The sequence below is a fragment of the Salmo salar genome, chromosome 10 (genome assembly GCF_965601325.2).
Source record: "Salmo salar chromosome 10, fSalSal1, whole genome shotgun sequence".
Lineage (NCBI taxonomy): Eukaryota > Metazoa > Chordata > Actinopteri > Salmoniformes > Salmonidae > Salmo > Salmo salar.
The window spans coordinates 20,470,001-20,490,687 of NC_138300.1; the positions used below are offsets into that span (position 1 = coordinate 20,470,001).

Genomic DNA, 20,687 nt, shown 5'->3' on the forward strand with positions numbered 1-20,687 from the left:
AGAAGATAAGTAAAATAACCTCAACCAACTAGACAAGACAGAAACAAGAGATATGAGATGAAATGTAAAAAAGGTCTAAATCATAGTAGATGGTTACAGGTCAAAGGGTTGACAGAGCTAATTAACTGATAATTAGCTGACCTGCAATTACTTGTCCTGATGCTCATTAATAAGGTCATTAAGAGCCTGAGTGGATAGATTAGAGAAAGACTTCATTGTTTCGAGGAGGGGCTCACTAAGAGTGACAGAGAAGTTAACAAAACCGACTGTTTACTCAATACATTTACACAATATTTCAAAACCTGTTTTTGTAACGTCCGCAAAAAAGGCAGCAATAATTCATGTGGGTTCAAAGTTTTATGCCGAAATTATTTTGAAGTTAGTGTCACATATTTAAAATGATGCAGTCAGTTTTGACTCCATCTCCACATTCTTGTGCTTTTCAAAATGGGCCTCAGTCAGTCACTTGACTAATTTAGGTCGGATTAAATTTGGAGGGTTGAGGCTACCTGGTATCCTCCCAAAGGTGGGGTGCTGATAATGGCAGAGATATCCTCCAAACTGCTCAAACCCTGAAACCTGTTGGCATTTAGCTGCAGGGAGAACAAACAAAAAACAAACAACATTCAAACCAAATGAAAAGATGCAAGTCACAGCAGAGTCGTGTGAGTCATGAATGCCAGAACTTCTGGAACAACAACATAAGTGACATATGTCAGCTTGTCAGTGAAAGCCAGCGGCAACAAAGGGCACAGAAAGTGTGTAGAATACACAATGATAAATAATGGAGAAAATAACAACAAAAGAACAAAAGAATCAATAGGAAAAACAAAGACTCAAACAAATAACATTTTCCCACTTCTGAGTCATATTCCCTAACATTCTCTCTTTCCGGAGATGGGTTGTAAACATATCTGACCCCGGATCAGTGGTTAGAAGCAAAATGTACCTACTGTACATGACGTGTATTTGAGAATTGCTGTCGAGTGTTAAGCACACAGACACTTGGTCTTGTTTTTAGAGTGAGCATGTATGTGTGGGTATGAACATAGTGGTGTTAGTTGGCAGAGCTATTTTCATCTAGGTAGTAGTGTGTGATGACGCAAGTATGTGCTGATGAATGTCTCATTGTTTTGTGTGAGAAAAAGAAAACAGCTTATGTGAGAGAGTGGGTGTGCGCTACATGACTATTTATTTTTTTAAAGTCAACAAAAAGTAAGAGGAAGTATGTGTGTAGTCGGGTCCCCTCACCTCCAGCTGGCTCTGTGCTGGTGTGTTTATGTCCCATAGCGTTGGCACGTGGGCCAGGTTGTCTGCGTGGATGAAGTCCTGGGCATCGGCGTACTCTGACAGAGAGTCGGCCGGAGAGGAGAACAGAGAGTTGTTGGAGAGGTCATCGATGCAGGACAGGTCCTGGAGACAGAGAGGGCGACAGACAAAACATGTTAGTAAGATCTCTCCTTTCTGGATCAACTTAGTGATGGACCCCTCTCATGTTGCAGCACATTCAGTGGGGTATAATAAAGGACACTTTTTTATCTTTGTACTGTGAAATTATTACTTGGTTTATAAAGTAGTACCCTTTAAAGCAATTTTATGATTAGAAAAAGAGATACAATGCCGAAAGAAAACAGTGTACAAAAACTGCTTTGTGTACGTTTTGAAAATTGTTTATGCAATATATGCATGATGATTTCACGAGAACAAATTTGACCTAAATCAGAGTGAGACCAGCACCATGGACGAGATACTGTCTGGGACCCGACACTGTGTGTGTGGGTGCGTGCGCATATTACTATCTTTGTGGCTACCCGAAATCCCCAAAAGGATAGTAAAATAAGGAAAATTCTCCCTTGTGGTGGCATTTCCCAGGTCCCCACGAGGACAAAAGCTATTTTAGGTTAGAATTAGGGTTAGGAGTAAGTGATAGGTTTAGGTTTAGGTTTCAGGGTAAGGGAAAATAGGCTTTTGAATGGAAATACATTTAGGTCCCAACAAGGATAGTAAAACATATGCAGTGTTTGTGCGTGTGTGTGCCTGATAGGTGATGTAAGACGTGCGCTTGTAAATGTATTTGTTTATGCATGTGCAAGTTCATATACTGTACGTGTGAGTGAGTACATAAATACAATACGTGTAGGTAAGTATGTGTATAGTTTTCCCACAGTATGATTGGACCCCCCCACACTTCTTTTTAGTGGAACCACCCAGAGGCCCAAAAATCAACTAGGCCCAGTTGTGCATAACAAGAGCAGCAGCTCCAACCAAAGATGACCCAGCAGCCCAAGACTGATAAACCATGGAATTAAAAAAAAAGACTGACCAGGGACAGCATGTAGGATACACTGTCCAGCACAGTAGAAGGGTCGTTCCACCAAGTCGGTGACCAATTAGGTGATATTTTTTATTTTAACATTCTGCCATAAAGAGCACATGTTCAACTTCATAAAAAGAAAAGTTTTTTTCCCCATCGCAAGAGGTTAAATAAAATGATGACTATAGTAAGTGTCTAACTACCAAATAAAGTAACAGCGTTGACCGTAACAGGGTAAAGATTTTCATGTCAAATAAGAAATAAATCTTTGTGTTAGGGAGAATGTACGCTTGTTGCGTACAACGGGGCAATTGAATGAAAGCTAAGCATTTTTTAAAATGTATTTATTGTTTAAGCATTTCTACCATGTCTATCTATGGGTAACAGAATTGACGTATTATGCTTGGCTGGCTCAGTTCTTCACCAGGAAAACAGCAAAAAGAGTAGAACCAGATCACCTACATTTACACTAGGATTTGATTATTAGATGTTCAATGTTTCTTTCTAAAAATATATTTGAAAAGGAATAGTTTCACCATATTAAAATGAGAGTTCACATAACAGGGTTGATCTTAAAATGAGGGACAGACGTAAATTAGTAACTAATGACATGAAATCAATAATAATCTTCAGAAACTAACTAGGGCTTTACATTGGTGAAACTTGGGAGACATTTTTGGATTAAGTGGAAAATCTTCCTAGAAGTGACACAGTTGACATGTCAAAATGGACATGTCAAAATGCTGAATTTTGCCACTTTAGCAAGCCTTTATTCATGTTGAAAATATGAAACGCCTGACGGTACCATCTTCATCTGTATAAACACTATGGGACCCCACAGCCGTCAAACCACTCAGGAAGTAGACGCATTCTGTCTCCTAGAGATGTACTTGGTTGCGAAAAGTGCAAATCAATCCCAGAACAACAGCAAAGGACCTTGTGAAGATGCTGGAGGAAACAGGTACAAATGTATCTATATCCACAGTAAAACGAGTCCTACATCGACATAACCTGAAAGGCCGCTCAGCAAGGAAGAAGCCACTGCTCCAAAACCGCCATAAAAAAGCCAGACTACGGTTTGCAACTGCACATTGGGACATAGATCGTACTTTTTGGAGAAATGTCCTCTGGTCTGACGAAACAAAAATTGAACTGTTTGGCCATAATAACCATCGTTGCGTTTGGAGGAAAAAGGAGGATGCTTGCAAGCTGAAGAACACCATCCCAACCGTGAAGCACGGGGGTGGAAGCATCATGTTCTGGGGGTGCTTTGCTGCAGGAGGGACTGGTGCACTTCACAAAATTGATGGCAACGTGAGGAAGGAAAACTGTGGATATATTGAAGCAACATCTCAAGATATCGGTCGGGAAGTTAAAGCTTGGTCGCAAATGGGTCTTCCAAACGGACAATGACCCCATGCATACTTCCAAAGTTGTGGCAAAATGGCTTAAGGACAACAAAGTCAAGGTATTGGAGTGGCCATCACAAAGCCCTGACCTCAATCCTACAGAGAATTTGTGGGCAGAACTGAAAAAGCATGTGCGAGCAAGGAGGCCTGCTAACCTGACTCCGTTACACCAACTCTGTCAGGAGGAATGGGCCAAAATTCACCCAACTTATTGTGGGAAGCTTGTGGAAGGCTACCCGAAACATTCGACCCAAGTTCAACAATTTAAAGGCAATGCTACCAAATACTAATTGAGTGCAAGTAAACTTCTGACCCACTGGGAATGTGATGACATTTATTTTAAGAATGTGACATTTCACATTCTTAAAATAAAGTAGTGATCCTAACTAGAGGTCGACCAATTAATCGGAATGGCCCATTAATTAGGGCCGATTTCAAGTTCTCATAACAATCGGTAATCGTTATTTTGGCCACCTATTTGCCGATTTTTTATATTTATTGATTTTTTGAACACCCTTTATTTAACTAGGCAAGTCAGATGAACACATTCTTATTTTCAATGACGGCCTAGGAACGGGGGTTAACTACCTTGTTCAGGGGGAATTCGGGGATTCGTTTTTGCAACCTTGCGGTTACTAGCCCAACGCTCTAACCACCTGCCTTACATTGCACTCCACGAGGAGCCTGCATGGCAGGCTGACTATCTGTTACGCGAGGGCAGCAAGAAGCCAAGGTAAGTTGCCAGCTAGCATTAAACTTATCTTATAAAAAGCTATCAATCTTAACATAATCACTAGTTAAACTAATATCATCAACCATGTGTAGTTATCTAACGTGTCCTGCGTTGCATATAATCGATGCGGTGCCTGTTAATTTCTCATCGAATCACAGCCTACTTCGACAAACAGGTGATTTAACAAGCGCATCTGCGAAAAAAGCACTGTCGTTGTACCAATGTACCTAACCATAAACATCAATGCCTTTCTTTAAAATCAATACACAAGTATATATTTTTAAAACTGCATATTTAGTTAGTATTGCCTGCTAACATGAAATTGTGTCACTGCTCTTGCGTTCATTGCACGCAGAGTCAGGGTATATGGAACAGTTTAGGCCGCCTGGCTCGTTGCAAACTAATTCGCCAGAATTTTACATAATTATAACATAACATTGAAGGTTGTGTAATGTAACAGGAATATTTAGACTTAGGAATGCCACCCGTTAGATAAACGACGGACCGGTTCCGTATTTCACTGAAAGAAAAAACGTTTTGTTTTCGAGATGATAGTTTACGGATTCGACCATATTAATGACCTAAGGCTCGTATTTTTGTGTTTATTATATTATAATTAAGTCTATGATTTGATAGAGCAGTCTGACTGAGCGGTGGTAGGCACCAGCAGGCTCGTAAGCATTCATTCAAACAGCACTTTCGTGCGTTTTGCCAGCAGCTCTTCGCAATGCATTGCGCTGTTTATGACTTCAAGCATATCAACTCCCAAGATTAGGCTGGTGTAACCGATGTGAAATGGCTAACTAGTTAGCGGGTGCGCGGTAATAGCGTTTCAAACGTCACTCGCTCTGAGACTTGGAGTAGTTGTTCCCCTTGCTCTACATGGGTAATGCTGCTTCGAGGGTGGCTGTTGTCGATGTGTTCCTGGTTCGAGTCGAGGTAGGAGCGAGGAGAGGGACGGAAGCTATACTGTTACACTGGCAATACTGAAGTGCCTATAAGAACACCCAATAGTCAAAGGTATATAAAATGCAAATCGTATAGAGAGAAATAGTCCTATAATTCCTATAATAACTACAACCTAAAACTTCTTACCTGGGAATATTGAAGACTCATGTTAAAAGGAACCACCAGCTTTCATATGTTCTGAGCAAGGCACTTAAACGTTAGCTTTCTTACATGGCACATACTGCACTTTTACTTTCTTCTCCAACACTTTGGTTTTGCATTATTTAAACCAAATTGAACACGTTTCATTATTTATTTGAGGCTAAATAGATTTTGATGTATTATATTAAATTAAAATAAGTGTTCATTCAGTAATGTTGTAATTGTCATTATTACAAAAAATATATATAAATTATTTAAAAAAAAAATAATAATAAAAAAATAAAAATAAACAAAAAAAATTAATAAAAAAAAAATATATATATAAAAAAAAAATTAGAATAATAAAACAAATAAAATCGGCCGATTAATCGGTATCGGATTTTTGGGGTCCTCCAATAAATCGGTATCGGCGTTGAAAAATCATAAATCGGTCGACCTCTAATCCTAACTGACCTAAAACAGGGAATTTTTACGAGGATTAAATGTCAGAAATTGTGAAAAACTGAGCTGAAATGTATGTCGCTAAGGTGTATGTAAACTTCCGACTTCAACTGTATGTGCCTTTTACTGAGGAGAGGCTTCCGTAAGACCTGATTGGTGGAGTGCTGCACAGATGGTTGTCCTTCTGTAAGGTTCTCCCCTCTCCACAGAGGAACTCTGGAGCTCTGTCAGTGACCATCGGGTTCTGGGTCACCTCCCTGAACAAGGCCCTTCTCCACCGTTTACTCAGTTTGGCCGGGCAGCCAGCTCTAGGAAGTGTCTTGGTGGTTACAAACTTCTTCCATTTAAGAATGATGAGGCTGCTGTGTTCTTGGGGACCTTCAATACTGCAGAATTGTTTTGGTACCCTTCCCCAGATCTGTGCCTCGACACAATCCTGTCTCTTGGTTTTTCTGACATGCACTGTCATCTGTGGGACCTTATATAGACAGGTGTGTGCTTTTCCAAATGACGTCCAATCAATTGAATTTACACCAAGTGGACTCCAATCAAGTTGTAAAAACATCAAGGATGATCAATGGAAACAGGATGCACCAGAGCTCAATCTTTGAGTCTCATAGCAAAGGTTCTGAATACTTTTGTAAATAAGGTCTGTTTTTCTATTTGTAATACTTTTTTTTTTTTTTTGAAATGTCTAAAAACCTGTTGTTTTCACGTTGTCATTATTGGGTATATTGTGTAGATTAATGAGGGAACATTTTTATTCAATCCATTTTAGAATAAGGCTGTAATGTGGGAAAAGAGAAGGGTTCTGAATACTTTCTGAATGCACTGTATTTAGTTCTGTCCTTGAGCTGTTCTTGTCTATTAATTTAATTAATATTAATGGTCTGTATTACGTAATGTTTCATGTTTTTTGTGAACCCCAGGAAGAGTAGCTGCTGCTTTCGTAACAGCAAATGGGGATCCTAATAAAACACAAAAACATACAGCAGAGCATAACATACACTCAAAACTAATGGAAAACATTAATGGAAAACAACTGCCCCTCGCGTCTGCCAGTGGGTCTGTGTGTGTTTACACAAACGGGGTCAGAGGAGCAGGATGTGGTGATGTGCTTGTGTGTGTGTGGGGCTCGGGGGTGGTAAAGAGTTCCTATAGAGAGCTTTTTCAAGGGCACAGCACTCAGCTAATCAGTGTCTACTGGTAGCTCTGTGATTACTCTCCTGGTTGTATCATTGTGTGTGTGTGTGTGTGTGTGTGTGTGTTAGCTCTGCTAGGGCAAGATCAGACTTAAGCTCTGAAATTAGCCTCTTGAAGTTGTGCCCTGTGGACAGCTAAGTGGAACGGCTGCAGTTTGGTGTGTATAAAAGAGAACGGGGGAGAGAAGCAGAGACGATCCCTGGAAACTCTCCACCCTCCATTCCTCCACCAATCACGCTCTCCCCACTATCATTCCAAGAAATGTGGCTGTTCCGGCAGATGAGTGATTAGTAAACAAGGAGGAACAAAACGTAACCAGAGGCCGCTCCGAAGAGAGACACATACTACACCCACCTTCCGCAACTGCTCAGCAGTTCCTACAGTGGGAACAAACTTAGTGATAAAATCCTTCCTCACACAAGGAACTCCCACATTGGAGGGCCTCATACTCTCTTACAATAAAAACTAGGCAACAAGACACTATGTAACATAAATAACACAACCCATCCTACATTCTTCTCCTAGATTTAGAGAGATTAGTCACATGCACAGGGTTGCAGGGGTGGGAAGTGCAGGAAAGGGATAGGGTTAGAATGTAGCTGACTAGTGATGGCTATTCAGCAGTCTGATGGTAGAAGCAATTGGTCAGTCTTTCAGTATTTGCTATGATGCTCCTATATTGCCCGCGTCCGAGTCATAGAAGTGGGGAGAACAGTCCATGGCTCGTGTGGCTGGGGTCCCTGATGACCTTCTGGGTCTTCCTGCAACACCTGGTGTTGTAGGTGTCCTGGAGGGCAGGCAGTGTGCACCCAATGGTGTGTTGGGCTGAGCGTACCACCCTCTGTAGCACCATGCGGTCAGCGGTGGTGGAGTTGTCGTACCAGACTGCGATGCAGCCCGACAGTATGTTCTTGATGGTGCTCCTGTATAACACTGAGGGCCCTCGGGGACAGGACACATTTCTTCAGCCTCCTGAGATTGAAAAGTTGTCATCCCTTCACCACTGTGTCTGTGCGGTTTGACCATTTCAGCTCCTCAGATGTGTATGCTGAGAAACTTGAAGTTTTACTGTCTCACATTTGTTGGGCTTCATATGAGAATTGCACCATAGGGATAGCCCTCAGAGCTGCCTCTTGTTGGACCATTCAAGGAGAGTTGGCTAAATGGATAAAAGGGCAGTAGCAGCAACAGTGGCATCTAGTGGGCAAAACCTGTTACTTGCACTTCATTTATGGGGAAAATGCAAGTGGCTTCAATGGCTAATTTCTCTGACCAAGGGGGAGAGAAACATCACCAAATGCACTGAGAATACATTACATAGTATGAATAAACAATACTCCACGTTGCAGCTTCATACAGTTTGTCAAACACTGAGAACTGATAGTATATACTGGCCATTGGGGAGGGCTGTGTTTGACCATCTATTTAGATTCTTCACATCTTAAATCATAGTTTTCTTTGTAAATCGGAAGTTACTATATGTAATGAATATTATATTTCATTAAATTTGGGTGCAATCAATTAGCTTTCAAGATCAAAATCACATATTTCAACAAAATTATTTTGTAGAAATGCTTATCGTATTGGTTTCTAACTACAGAAAAATATCAGTCTGACATGGCGGGTGTCAAATTCCTCGTTCATAAACGGTCGGTGAGCAGAACTAATCATCTCATTCTCCCAACAGCTCCAATGCTCATTCCGACAGGATGAACCATTTCATTTCATCCCAGGGAAGATGATACCAACCTTTCCCTGTCAAGCCATGAGAAAAACTTTGATTAAGAAGAACAAACTGGGGAGTCACTTGAGACCGCCGAAAAAGATGGCAGAGAAAAACTTTAGAAAGTTCCTAATACCCACATGTAAATATTGAAATTCAACGGCATACAATTTCATTTGTCTTAATATATTGACTTGTAGTTCAGTTTAATATAAAGATAATTTACATTATTGGAATGTCGACACACGCTAAAAATGTATTCAAGCTTAAAGCAGTATTCACAGGCCACAGACTAGCAAACAAATAAGTCATCGTGAATAATCACGTAAACCCAGATAAAATCGGTAAATCTGAAGAATCGAATTGAGCAAATGGGAAAGATGAATACGACTTTGTTGGGTGTTGCATCCGATGTCTCCATGATAAAAACAACAACTACCGAGCTAATAGAAAAACTTGATGCGATACAAGTGAGGATGGATAAGGCAGTACTTCAGAACAGAAGTAGGATAAATACAGTGAGATTGGTTAATCTGAAAGAGGGGAGTGAGGCTGGTTGTGGACTAATCTTGTGTGTGCACAATCATCGCCAAATGATTTGGATTTGACAACGGGCACAAATTTGAACGAACCCAGCGCAGAATGGGCGCCGAGAACGGTTCTCATCCACTTCCTACAATCTACAGCCCAGGTAAGGATACTTAAAGCCGCAAAAGAAAAGGCGTTCAGTGAGAAGGCAGTCAACTGTCTTTTTCCCTGTACCTGTCCAAGGAAATGGCAATGAATAGGAAGAAGTTTTCAACAGTGAAAAAACAACTACACGAGAAGAACGTCAGGCACACACACTGGACCGGTCATAAGGACTTTTGAGTTGAAACTGCAGGTTATTCTCTGCAGCATCCAAGACAGTCCGATGATGATTGCCTCATTGAAAAGCAACGTTACATTCCTAGTTGCTTTGTTTTATTTTGGGATTGGTTTTCTGTGTTTAATTGTACACACGGAGCATACAGTACCAGCCAAAAGTTTAGACACCTACTCATTCAAGGGTTTTTCTTTATTTTACTATCTTCTACATTGTAGAACAATAGTGAAGACATCAAAACTATGAAATGACACATATGGAATCACGTAGTAACCAAAAGTGTTAAATCAAAATATATTTTATATTTGAGATTCTTCAAAGTAGCCACCCTTTGCCTTGACGGCTTTGCACACTCTTGGCATTCTCTCAACCAGCTTCATGAGGTAGTCACCTGGTATGCATTTCAATTAACAGGTGTGCCTTGTTAAAAGTTAATTTGTGGAATTTCCTTAATTCTTAATGCGTTTGAGCCAATCGGTTTTGTTGTGACAAGGTAGGGGTGGTATACAGAAGATAGCCCTATTTGGTAAAAGACCAAGTCCATATCATGGCAAGAACAGCTCAAACACGCAAAGCGAAACGACAGTCCATCATTACTTTAAGACATGAAAGTCAGTCAATGCGGAAAATTTCAAGAACTTGAAAGTTTCGAGTGCAGTCGCAAACAACATCAAGCGCTATGATGAAACTGGCTCTCATGAGGACCGTCACAGAAAAGGAAGACCCAGAGTTAGCTCTGCTGCAGAGGATAAGTTAGAGTTAACTGCACCTCAGATTGCAGCCCAAATAAAAGTAAGAGATACATCTCAACATCAACTATTCAGAGGAGACTGCGTGAATCAGGCTTTCATGGTCAAATTGCTGCAAAGAAACCACTACTAAAGGATATAATATCACATGGGTCCAAAAAGAAGAGAGATGGTGCTGAAGCAGTTAAAAGATTAGAAAACAATATTTTTTTATTTGATTTTCTGTCAGAGTCTTGCAGGGGAGAGGTTTGTTAACTTCCAACCCAATCTTGTTACACTCAAAAGATGTGGCGAACAGTACACAAGATATGTGGAATTTCACATCTAAAAACAAGGATACTCATCATTGTGTCACAATCCCAAGGCTACGGATAGGAAATAAGTGTACTGGAAACAATGGTAATGGAAGGAATTCATTCTACAGGTGATCTGTACAATCATTGGTCTTCCCTGTGGCTCAGTTGGTAGAGCATGGTGTTTGCAACGCCAGCATGGTGTGTGCAACGCCAGGGTTGTGGGTTCGATTCCCACGGGGGGCCAGTACAAAAAAAATGCATGAAATGAAATGTATGAATTCACTACTGTAAGTCGCTCTGGATAAGAGCGTCTGCTAAATGACTAAAATGTACAATGAAGATGTTTTAAAGTCATTCTCAGATTAGGTACAAAATATGATGTAGGAGACAAAGGGACATTTCTGTAAATATTTACAATTGAGGGAATGTTTGTTAACCGGCTATCAACAAAATCCAGGAAAGAACCCAATAGCGGAGTATTTGGAATTACCCAAACTTAAGGCAGCCATTTTTTACTCAATATTTAGTCATCTGTAGAGTAGACTGTAAAAACGGGAGAACAATATGGCAAGCTGACCTTAAGTGTGAAATTGAGGATGACACCTGGTTGAAAATCTTGTCCAAACATAAGGGAAGCCAGGGGGAAACCTACTCAATATAAGATACTACATAGGTTTTATTGGACCACAACAAAGCTTCATAAGATTGGGCTGAACAACAATTCTCTGTGTTTGAAATGCCAGAAAGACAGACATTTTTACACGCAATATGGGAATGTACATTAGAGCTACCTTTCTGGAAGGATGTTTTAAAATATCTGGAGAAATGATTGGGGTTAACAATTCCAGTTTCACCGAGAATGTGTCTCCTGGGCGATAGAACAGATTTACCTAATGTAACAAATGAGGAATTTGCACTGATCACTGTTGGTATGGTTACAGCAGCTAGAGTAATCCTTAGATTTTGGAAGGGTCATGCCACTCCTACTCTGAAACAGTGGATACAATCAATGTTGGAGCTAGCATCTTATGAACAAATGCTTGCTAGGATCACTGGCAGAAACAACAATTCTAGAATCTGGACATTTTATTTGTCATGTTTCTAGGACTTGCAGGTGATGACTTATGCTAGCGAACCCATTTTAGTTCTGTACTGTAGCTTGTGAGATACTATTTGACTGTGTATATGTGCCATGTTGGAGGATATGTCTGGATGTCATGCTCAATGTTTTTATGCTGTACAATATCAACTTTTATTTTTTTTGTTTATTTGTTCGTTTGGTTGGGTTTGTTGAAAAAAGGAAAAAATAAATAACTTTAATAACAAAAAAAAAGAACAAACGGTCTCTCGAAAATATCATGGCCGAGGTGGTTCTTCTCTAAATCACCAACCAATTGTACCCCCCAGCTCCACTAATCTCCACTCACAGAGGGAGAGAGGAGAACCAGAGCAGACTGGAATGTATTTTTCTTAATAAATGTGAGGCATGCGTGACTGGTAAAGCACTATTTTTTCCTCTGGCGGTGCGGCCGGTGCTGCAGCTAAGATTATGTTCTGTTAGGCAGAGATAAAGCCTGAATACCAACTGCACTGATGGTAATCTGGCCTTCAACAGGCACAGCCTGCCTGCCTGGCTGGCTCCTAATCCTGCTTCCCTCTCTACCTCACAGGACAAAACATGGAAATGGCAGAGTGGGAGAGAGAAATAGAAAGAGAAAGAAGAGGGAGACAGAGAGAGAATGTTTTCAGAGGGAAAACATGGAGAAATCTGTGATTGGGCAAGAAGTTTATCGTGTGCGTGTGTGAGAGAGAGAACAGTAGCAGAGAGTGTATGGCCTTTGTGAGATAAAAAGGTTTTCAGAGAGATAACCAAGGACAAGTTGCGCAAGTGTTCATTTACGAAACTGCAGAGCTGCGCGCGTTGGTCAGAATTTTCCCAGTTTGTCTGTCAATACTCATGTCCTCACACAAAGCCAGTCCTTCACATGTTCCTCTTCCACTTCTCCCGTTTAAGTGCTGAACCCAGCGTTTTCTCCTTCCCATCATCCAAACCCACACGCAGAGAAAAACCACATTCATGCCCATATATAGGCCTCCTTTTCACAATCCTTCAGTGATATGATCTGAAACCTCAGACTACTTTCACACAAACACATTAAATACACACACCAGGGTTTCCGTTAGCCAGTAACTGAGGAGTTTTGGCAGATAAAATATAATAAAATGAAAAGCCCATAAATAAAACAGCAGCCGGCTATTGCCCCCCCCACCCCCCAAAAAAGATTAATCCCATTGCAAAGGTATGCTTTTTAGCCTATTCATTGATGGTATTACATTTGACCGGCCATGCCGGTCTATAGGTTTATCTGGATTATTTAGTGAAATTAAATTTGCCGCGTGGTGTATTTTTGTTAGCCGTTATGTTTATCACATGCTCAGAGCATACAGAGAGCATAAAATATATGTCATACAGCGCGAGAGCTGCTGCTACAGCTTCTCTCAAAACATCTAATTCATTGCTGTTGAGTTTAACGTGATTTAATTCTAAACGCAATCGGGTGTTAAAAACAGTTTTGATGTCCAGAGCAGTGGCGGTTCTAGACCATTTCAACTGGGGGGGGGGGGGGGGGCAAGCTGGGGCCAGTTGTACTGTTAGAGGGGCCAGTTACATCAGACGTTATCGTTTTCATATCGTTTTCTTCACTGCATTGCAGGCATTAGCAGGCAAAAGACCATGTTCATAATCATCATTGTTGCCACTGTCTAATAACGGACGTAAAAAAAGAACGATAGCAAAAATGAGTTATGTAAAAATGATTTCATACTCCACATTTAGGGTGGCCACAAGGGGGTCCAAAATTGTTGTCACAGGGGCACTGCCCCCCCCACAGAACCGCTAGTGGAGCTATGCCTACTATTTCTCAACTGGTAATTAAAGCGTGCTTCCCATTCAAGTGCTTTTCGGCAATGGTAGGCAGGCTTCAGCGCATCACACACACACCACTTTGCTGTAGGCAGTATGCATTTTGAAAACATACATAATTATCTGAAACCTGGTCGTTTCACTTCATATTATGAGGCATGTCTTACACCTAGCTTCAAAGTCAAATCCGACCATAGAAACATGAAGGCAATTTCTCTCATTTTCTATTGGTTTTCAAATAAACGTTCTTTCACTGTCCAGTAGCCAAAGGCACAAGCTGACCAATAGAATAGGTAAACTTCTCTACTATGGGAGATAGTAGATTGACAGGCTAGTGATTTTGCTGTTCGTTACTCATCTTGTTGCCTGAGGAAAGGTAAATGCGGTAGTTATTCTAAGAACTTCAAAGTGCGCACTGGAATTCAGTAAGAAGGACGTTGCATGTTCTGTTAAGATGAATAACCATCATCTAAATTTCATTTCTATCATTCTGAGCACCGTGGGTGGACGCCATAATCAGGTTACCCGATGCATATGGGCCCGGTAAATCTCTCAAATGTCTATTAAACTCAAATGCTGCCGGTCAAATGTCCGGTGCCACATTTTCCTAATGGAAACCCTGACGCACGCGCGCACACACGTAAACACCAGTATATCCACAGCAGTGGCATTAAAGTGTGTTTGAGAGCCTGTGATAATGGCAGCTGTCTGGCTGCATTGAGTAATGAAAACATTGAGGATGAGAAGAAAAAAAAAGAAAAAAGAAAATCGCTGCAATGAGCACCCCTGTCAGCCCTAAGAGTGAGCAAGGGGCTCACTCTTAGGCTGTTACGTTGACCTTATTACAGCCCCCCCCCCCACACCACACACACACACACACACACACACACACACACGGCAGTCAAATTCCACAAGACCGTTTAGTCACAGTAATTAGGCTTCTGCAAGCTCTGATGCTGCTGATGGTCATTAGTAGCCGACCAAACTGGTACTCGGCCCCATTGTCCCTCTAATCACTCTGACATCAATGCAAATGTCATTGACAATCTAATCAAACACTTCATGACAGCCCATGAGCTCCTGTTGCACAACAGTTCTGTAAGCTATGCAATTGTGTGAGAAAACAGAGTGATGGCAGCTTTCTATAGGCTAGACCTACTATATTTATTTCTCAACTTCCCTAATATTAAGCACATTGCTTCTCTTTACAACATGAGTATTGCCTACCTGGCTGGCATGAAGTGTCCTCCTTCTGCTATTTAAGTGCATAGATGACAAGTACATTTTCCCGGTGCTCCTGTTTCGAGACAGGTGCATGATAATGGTCCATTCTAAATCAAATCCAAACAAATTTCACATTTATTATTTGGTAAATGTAAAAACAATATTAAATCAAGATTAGTGTGATTGTGACAATATTAGCCCTTCAGTTGTGAATGATGTCCGGCTTAAGGCAAGAAACAGCGCATGCTTTTTTCTCTTGACTTTTTCAAATCATAGTCACACACATCATGTAGCCTAGCCCATAGGAAAATATATGTTTTGATAAGAAAAAGAAGCACATTAATTTGCTTTACAACGGGTGTAGAGCCTAACTGGCATACATACGCAGTGCGTGAGTTTCAAGTTTGGGGAAGAACATTTTCACCATAAAACGCACCTTTAATATAAAAGCATTACATGCATATTCACATTTGTGGTCACTTTTGAGAATGGTGCTAACGGAACATTCACGCTTATAGCCTACTGCCGTGTGCACATTGCTGCACTTATAATTATAAGAAATAGCCTAACCGTTTATCAACATTTTAAGCTCAACGTTCTTATCCGTTGTGTCAGGCTCATTACTTAAAACAGGTTTTGTGATGCTATCCCATCTCACAACTGTCCCACATTATGTTTGGAATATTAATTTCTTACACAGAATACAAAGTCAACTTTTGTACTATGGGGGATAGTAGAGTGACATAGGCTAGTGCTTTTGCTGTTCGTTAGGCCTACTCATCTTGTTGGCTGACTAAAAGTAAAATGTGGACAGTTCTTCCTATATCATCAATATGCGCCTCGGAATTAGATAAGGACACGCGCAGTTCCGTCCCCAATGTGTCGGTCTTCACTTGTAGCCTGTGAGAAAGAACAGATGACGTGACGGAGAGCCATGCGAGTGAGAGGTGCTTCGGCATGCAGCCGGGAGAGAAGGGAAATTCGAGGCATTTTCAAGTGCTTGTCAAATTGTGAATGACAGATTGAAGTGCAAAAAAACAAAGCAGAGCTTATGCCTTTCATGCAACTTTTTAAAAAAATCATTAGGCGCATCATGCAGCCTTAGAATGTATTAAAAACCAAAAACATATAGCCCAACATGTATCACAACTAAAGTTACATAAATAACTCAAAATTAAGCATATAGGAGGACCTGTGTCTTTGTTAACCGCTCACAGAATAGCCGCATGTGCGCACTCCCTCAAATTATTTGGAGAAAATATTCTTTATATTTTATTCAGCTATGTTCAACTGTATTCTTCATACTATAAAATAATGCCATGGAATTCTAAACAAACCTTGTCTGCTAAATGAACTAGTGTAGCCCACAGCCATTTGGCATAGCCAGATCAGGGCCTAACATAAGGACACCTCAGAGTATGCTATTCTATTCTTCTGAAAGACTACATTTTCTTCATATCATGTTTCTTTAGAACAGTCTAAAATAAATAATGGATTTATTGTGATGGTGTAGACTATATTACATGGATTTATTACACTTTTTAAAATGTAGATGTTCCAAAGGTCTGCATCAGTGGCTTGTAGGCTATGTGTGGAAGCCAGGAGATGCTAAATATGTTTATGTTATTTAATTGGTCTGTGTGACTGTGTGTAATGTCACTAACACACCAACTGGGGCATCCAGGGAGAAGAGAAACAGCCCGTCCAAACCGAATTGAAATGACTATTATAGTAGCTTTACACAGCAGGCCTGTGACAAGACATGGAGTCTAGCCATTGTTCAACAACCGTATGGCTAGCCTCTGTTCAGCAAGTTTATTTTTTCAGGAAGTCTAATGCTAAGTACAGGTGTTTCTCTCTGGCTCTAAAATCACATTGCCCATATTAGTGCTGAGCGATTAACCAACATTTGTATTTATTTTTCGGGGTTATTAAACAACTAATTGGCCGACGTCATTTCAATTACTTGAACTCCATTTATTTTAAATTTTTTTGTGAGTCCAACGCGCCGTGTCTGTAGCGCGAAATCAAATCATTCATGACAGAAATCAAGTCAAGAACTATGTGGGACACCGGGCTGAAGGGAGTTAGTTTTCATTAAGCAAATATTCAACCTTGTTAAGCACAGAAACTACAATGACCGTAATCCATTGCACCGTTTTTTTTAAGGCTCAGATACAGATCAGAGAGGACGAGGCAAATCTGTCCAAAATAACACAATGCGTTTCTATAGTCTTATTTTGAACCGACACATCATGCCTGCCTTCCCACCTTTGGGACAATGACTCCCATTGTTAGGGCATAGACATGAGCATCGCGTCATTAAATACAGATCTCTGTAGAGATCCACTTTTATGCCTGCTATTTTAGGTTAGGTTACACACAGACCGCATGAAAGGAATGTACCGAACTACGAGAGAGAGACCGTTGGTTAAAGTATACCTTATCTACTTTGAAGAACTAGTAAAATGATTGTCAAACAGCTCTGCAGCATAAATAGCTAAATAGGATGACTAAAAAGACAGTACAGTATGGCGTGGCTGGCTGACTGCTACTGCCTGAGCAGAAATACGATGATTACTTTAAGGATTTAAAAAATAATAAAAAATAAGTCATATACACAACTGAAATATTTCATTATTTCAAAGTAATTTCTTATTTTTATATTGGTGTCTACCCAATGTGGAACTGACAGAGACAATGGAATATTTTCAATGTTTTGGCAATTGAATGTTCACTATTTTTTAATTGGAAATCACATGAAAAAGCTATACAATTATGAAATCCATTATGAAATAACGACGTTACCATGTTAAAAAAATATATAGAATCGAAACTACCTCAAAAAGCACTAATCGCTCAGCACTAGCTGAGGTCAGTTTGACATTTTATCCACTAATAGTAAAGGTAAGGCTTGTATTTGGTGGCGGGGGTAAGCTGATCCTAGGTCTGGATATCAGGATAACTTCTACCGCCTCCTCCTATCATTCAGCCAGAGGGAATAAGCAGAGACTTCCTGAAACCCTCACCACCACTCTTCCTCCTCCTCCAGAAAATCTGATGAGGCAGCCAGGGAATCCCATTCTACTCTGCCAGGCCAGCCTAGGTAGTGGAGAGTCAGTCATTCAGTCCATCTCAAGACGACAACCTTAACCCAACTCTTATTGTGGTGTTATGTTTGGACGTTTTTCTACCCAAAATGTGCCGTGGTTAGCATTTTTAGCAGAATCAGACTAAAAATTAGTATTTCTTTCCTTCGTTTATTTTTCTATACTGCTGTGTGGTTTATTAAAAATAATCAATTGTACGGCTTTATCGTTTCATGGCCCTTTAAATCCCTTGGCGTTAGGAGCCAAGTGGTTCTGTAATGTTCCAATACGCCACCCTGCTGACTCAAAGATAACATCACAGCACCTGATGCCAACACAGCTGGGTGAAACGCTCCCAATAGCAGTTGCTTGTGAAAACAACTTACCCTCCTCCAATCCTAACCTAGATATTTTGTGTGTATTGATGTGTGCCGTTTTAAAATGTATGTAAATTTGTCCTTGAGCTTTTCTTGTCTATTAATGTTCTGTATCATGTCATTTTCATGTGTGTGGACCCCAGGAAGAGTAGCTGGTGCTTTCGCAACTGCTAATGGGGATCCTAATAAAATAATAAAACATCTAACCTTATTATTCAAGGAAGGGGACGCAAAACTGACCTTCGATCATTGTCTGGGACAGGGCCAGAAGGGACAGTGGGAGGAGGAAGCCCCACCGGTCTCCAGTGTGGGTCATGTTTGTGGACCCTGTATGGAACCCTGTCCATGCTGCTGTCACCAGAGCCTGACTGATAGCCTGGGAGGCACGGAGCTGTCTGGATTATGTTATCCCAGGCAGTCTACGTTACCCACATCCTTTACATACAGTACAGTGTACTGCTCTGCCCTATAAACACACAGCCCATCCCAGCACAAGGACACCCACAGAGGCCTTCACGTCCTGCCCAGCCACAGGAAAGAAGGGAAGCTGGCCTCTGGAACGTTCCAATATTTCCTAACTCTTCAATAATAAAAGGATGACATGTCAGGATTATAGGTTAATGATAAAGAAGAATACAGCTGGCTAGGAGGCCTGCTGAGATGGCTTTGTCTGTTTTGGGTCGGCAGAGAGAGACGGGGAGAATCTTTCAGGCTGTGTTTTCCATTGAAAGTGGAGGGGCAGTAGGACACACTCATAACAATGCCCATAAGTCAACACCACCACCATCAAATGCATTCAGTGGGGTACAACGTTAAGATAACAGAAATGTAATGTATAGAGCTAAATCTGTTCTACACACCAGATAATCATGTCTGGTTTACACAACACATTTCTATCCGAATGTTCTGTAACGCTCAGTTCCCTTATGTGGAACCCCTCTCTTCTTCTCCGCAACAAGTATAAGCTCTCAGTCAACAGTCAGATATAATAAGAAATCGGAAAAAACACCATAGTTCGGGAAATGATAACAGAGCCAGTCATGCAAAAGGGAAGAGGGTTAGCCCAATAGGAGGGCAGCAGTCAGTGGCCCTGGTGATCTCCATGTCAGCAGCTGTGGGGATCTGCCAAGAGGAAGTAGAAAAGGGCTTGGTGGAGAGGAGATGGCACACACGGAGGGTATCTCTTGTTTAATGTAGATTCCTTTCCTTGTCTCGTTCAGTTCATCTGATTCTGCACTGATGAGAAAAAACTGGACTGGTGAAAGCAGATACCTGGCCTAGGCTACCAATCTTTCCTTCTTGTGCATTCAGAGGTGTGGCAGTGTGTGTGTGTGTGTGTTTTGGGGTGCGGGGCAGGTGTGAGCCTGCATCCACAAGAAAAGTGGATTTGGTGGGGATCTGACGTCAGATAAGTAACTCAGTTCCCATCAGATAACTCAATTCCAAAGAATTGCCTGGTAATTATTGCGCAGGCTAAGATTGTCCTTATTTGCAAACTAAATAGGCCAAAAGATATTAAATACAAACATATTTCAGTACAAAGAAAATTACAGTGACATGAAACATTCTTAATACCAGTTATCTTTTCTTTTTTGATTTGGAATAGAATTGGCTGAAGAAAAAAGACCCCTCTGAAATCCCAACCCACACAATCCAAAACCAAAAGCCCATGAACTCAGCTAACCTTCCAGTCTTTGTCAGTAAGTTCCACCTGTGGTCAGTCAGTGGGCTGGGGTTGTCAAGTTCTAACTCAGTGACTCACCCAGGACAGGAGGACACCACTCATAGTGATCCCAGTGCCAATGAGTCTGCCTCCTCCATTCTCTCACTCCCTCTGCCACTTCCAGTAAGACACATGCCTTGCCGACACTCTGGGCTTAAAATAGTGCTGACTCCCTGGCATCTGCCATGGAACTGGCAATCCACACACACACACACACCCCCTCTGGACCGGAGAATTATTACTGAGGACAAAGTTTACTCTACACACTCACTGGGCGGACGTCAATGGAAGAATAGAGCATGATGCTGACCACTGCATGACGCTCGTATTCAGATAAATATGACCGTAAAAATGGGCATTATGGTCAAAACACGGAAATTGTTGATAATATCAACTTGGCACACCCTTGGAGCCATATCATGTGATCAGATGAATGACCATGAATCATATAAACTACAGATGAATTCTGACCAAAAACCTTTTAGATAATGTATAACTGTTTCCTGTC

General features: G+C 41.0%; 1 protein-coding gene across 6 annotated transcripts in view; it reads right to left on the bottom strand.

Moving 5' to 3' along the window:
- Nucleotides 1-20,687, bottom strand: part of LOC106613723 (protein strawberry notch homolog 2) — a 118,755-nt gene that overhangs the window by 22,279 nt on the left and 75,789 nt on the right. For 4 of the 6 annotated variants that reach the window (XM_014216273.3, XM_045687465.2, XM_045687466.2 and 1 more), the window contains 2 exons: nucleotides 1,252-1,413; nucleotides 510-593 (listed from right to left, as the gene is read on the bottom strand). In XM_014216273.3, the coding sequence (XP_014071748.3) occupies nucleotides 510-593; nucleotides 1,252-1,413 (246 nt within the window). The remainder of the gene's footprint in view (nucleotides 1-509; nucleotides 594-1,251; nucleotides 1,414-20,687) is intronic. The other 2 variants (XM_014216274.3, XM_045687467.2) reach the window with 1 other exon arrangement.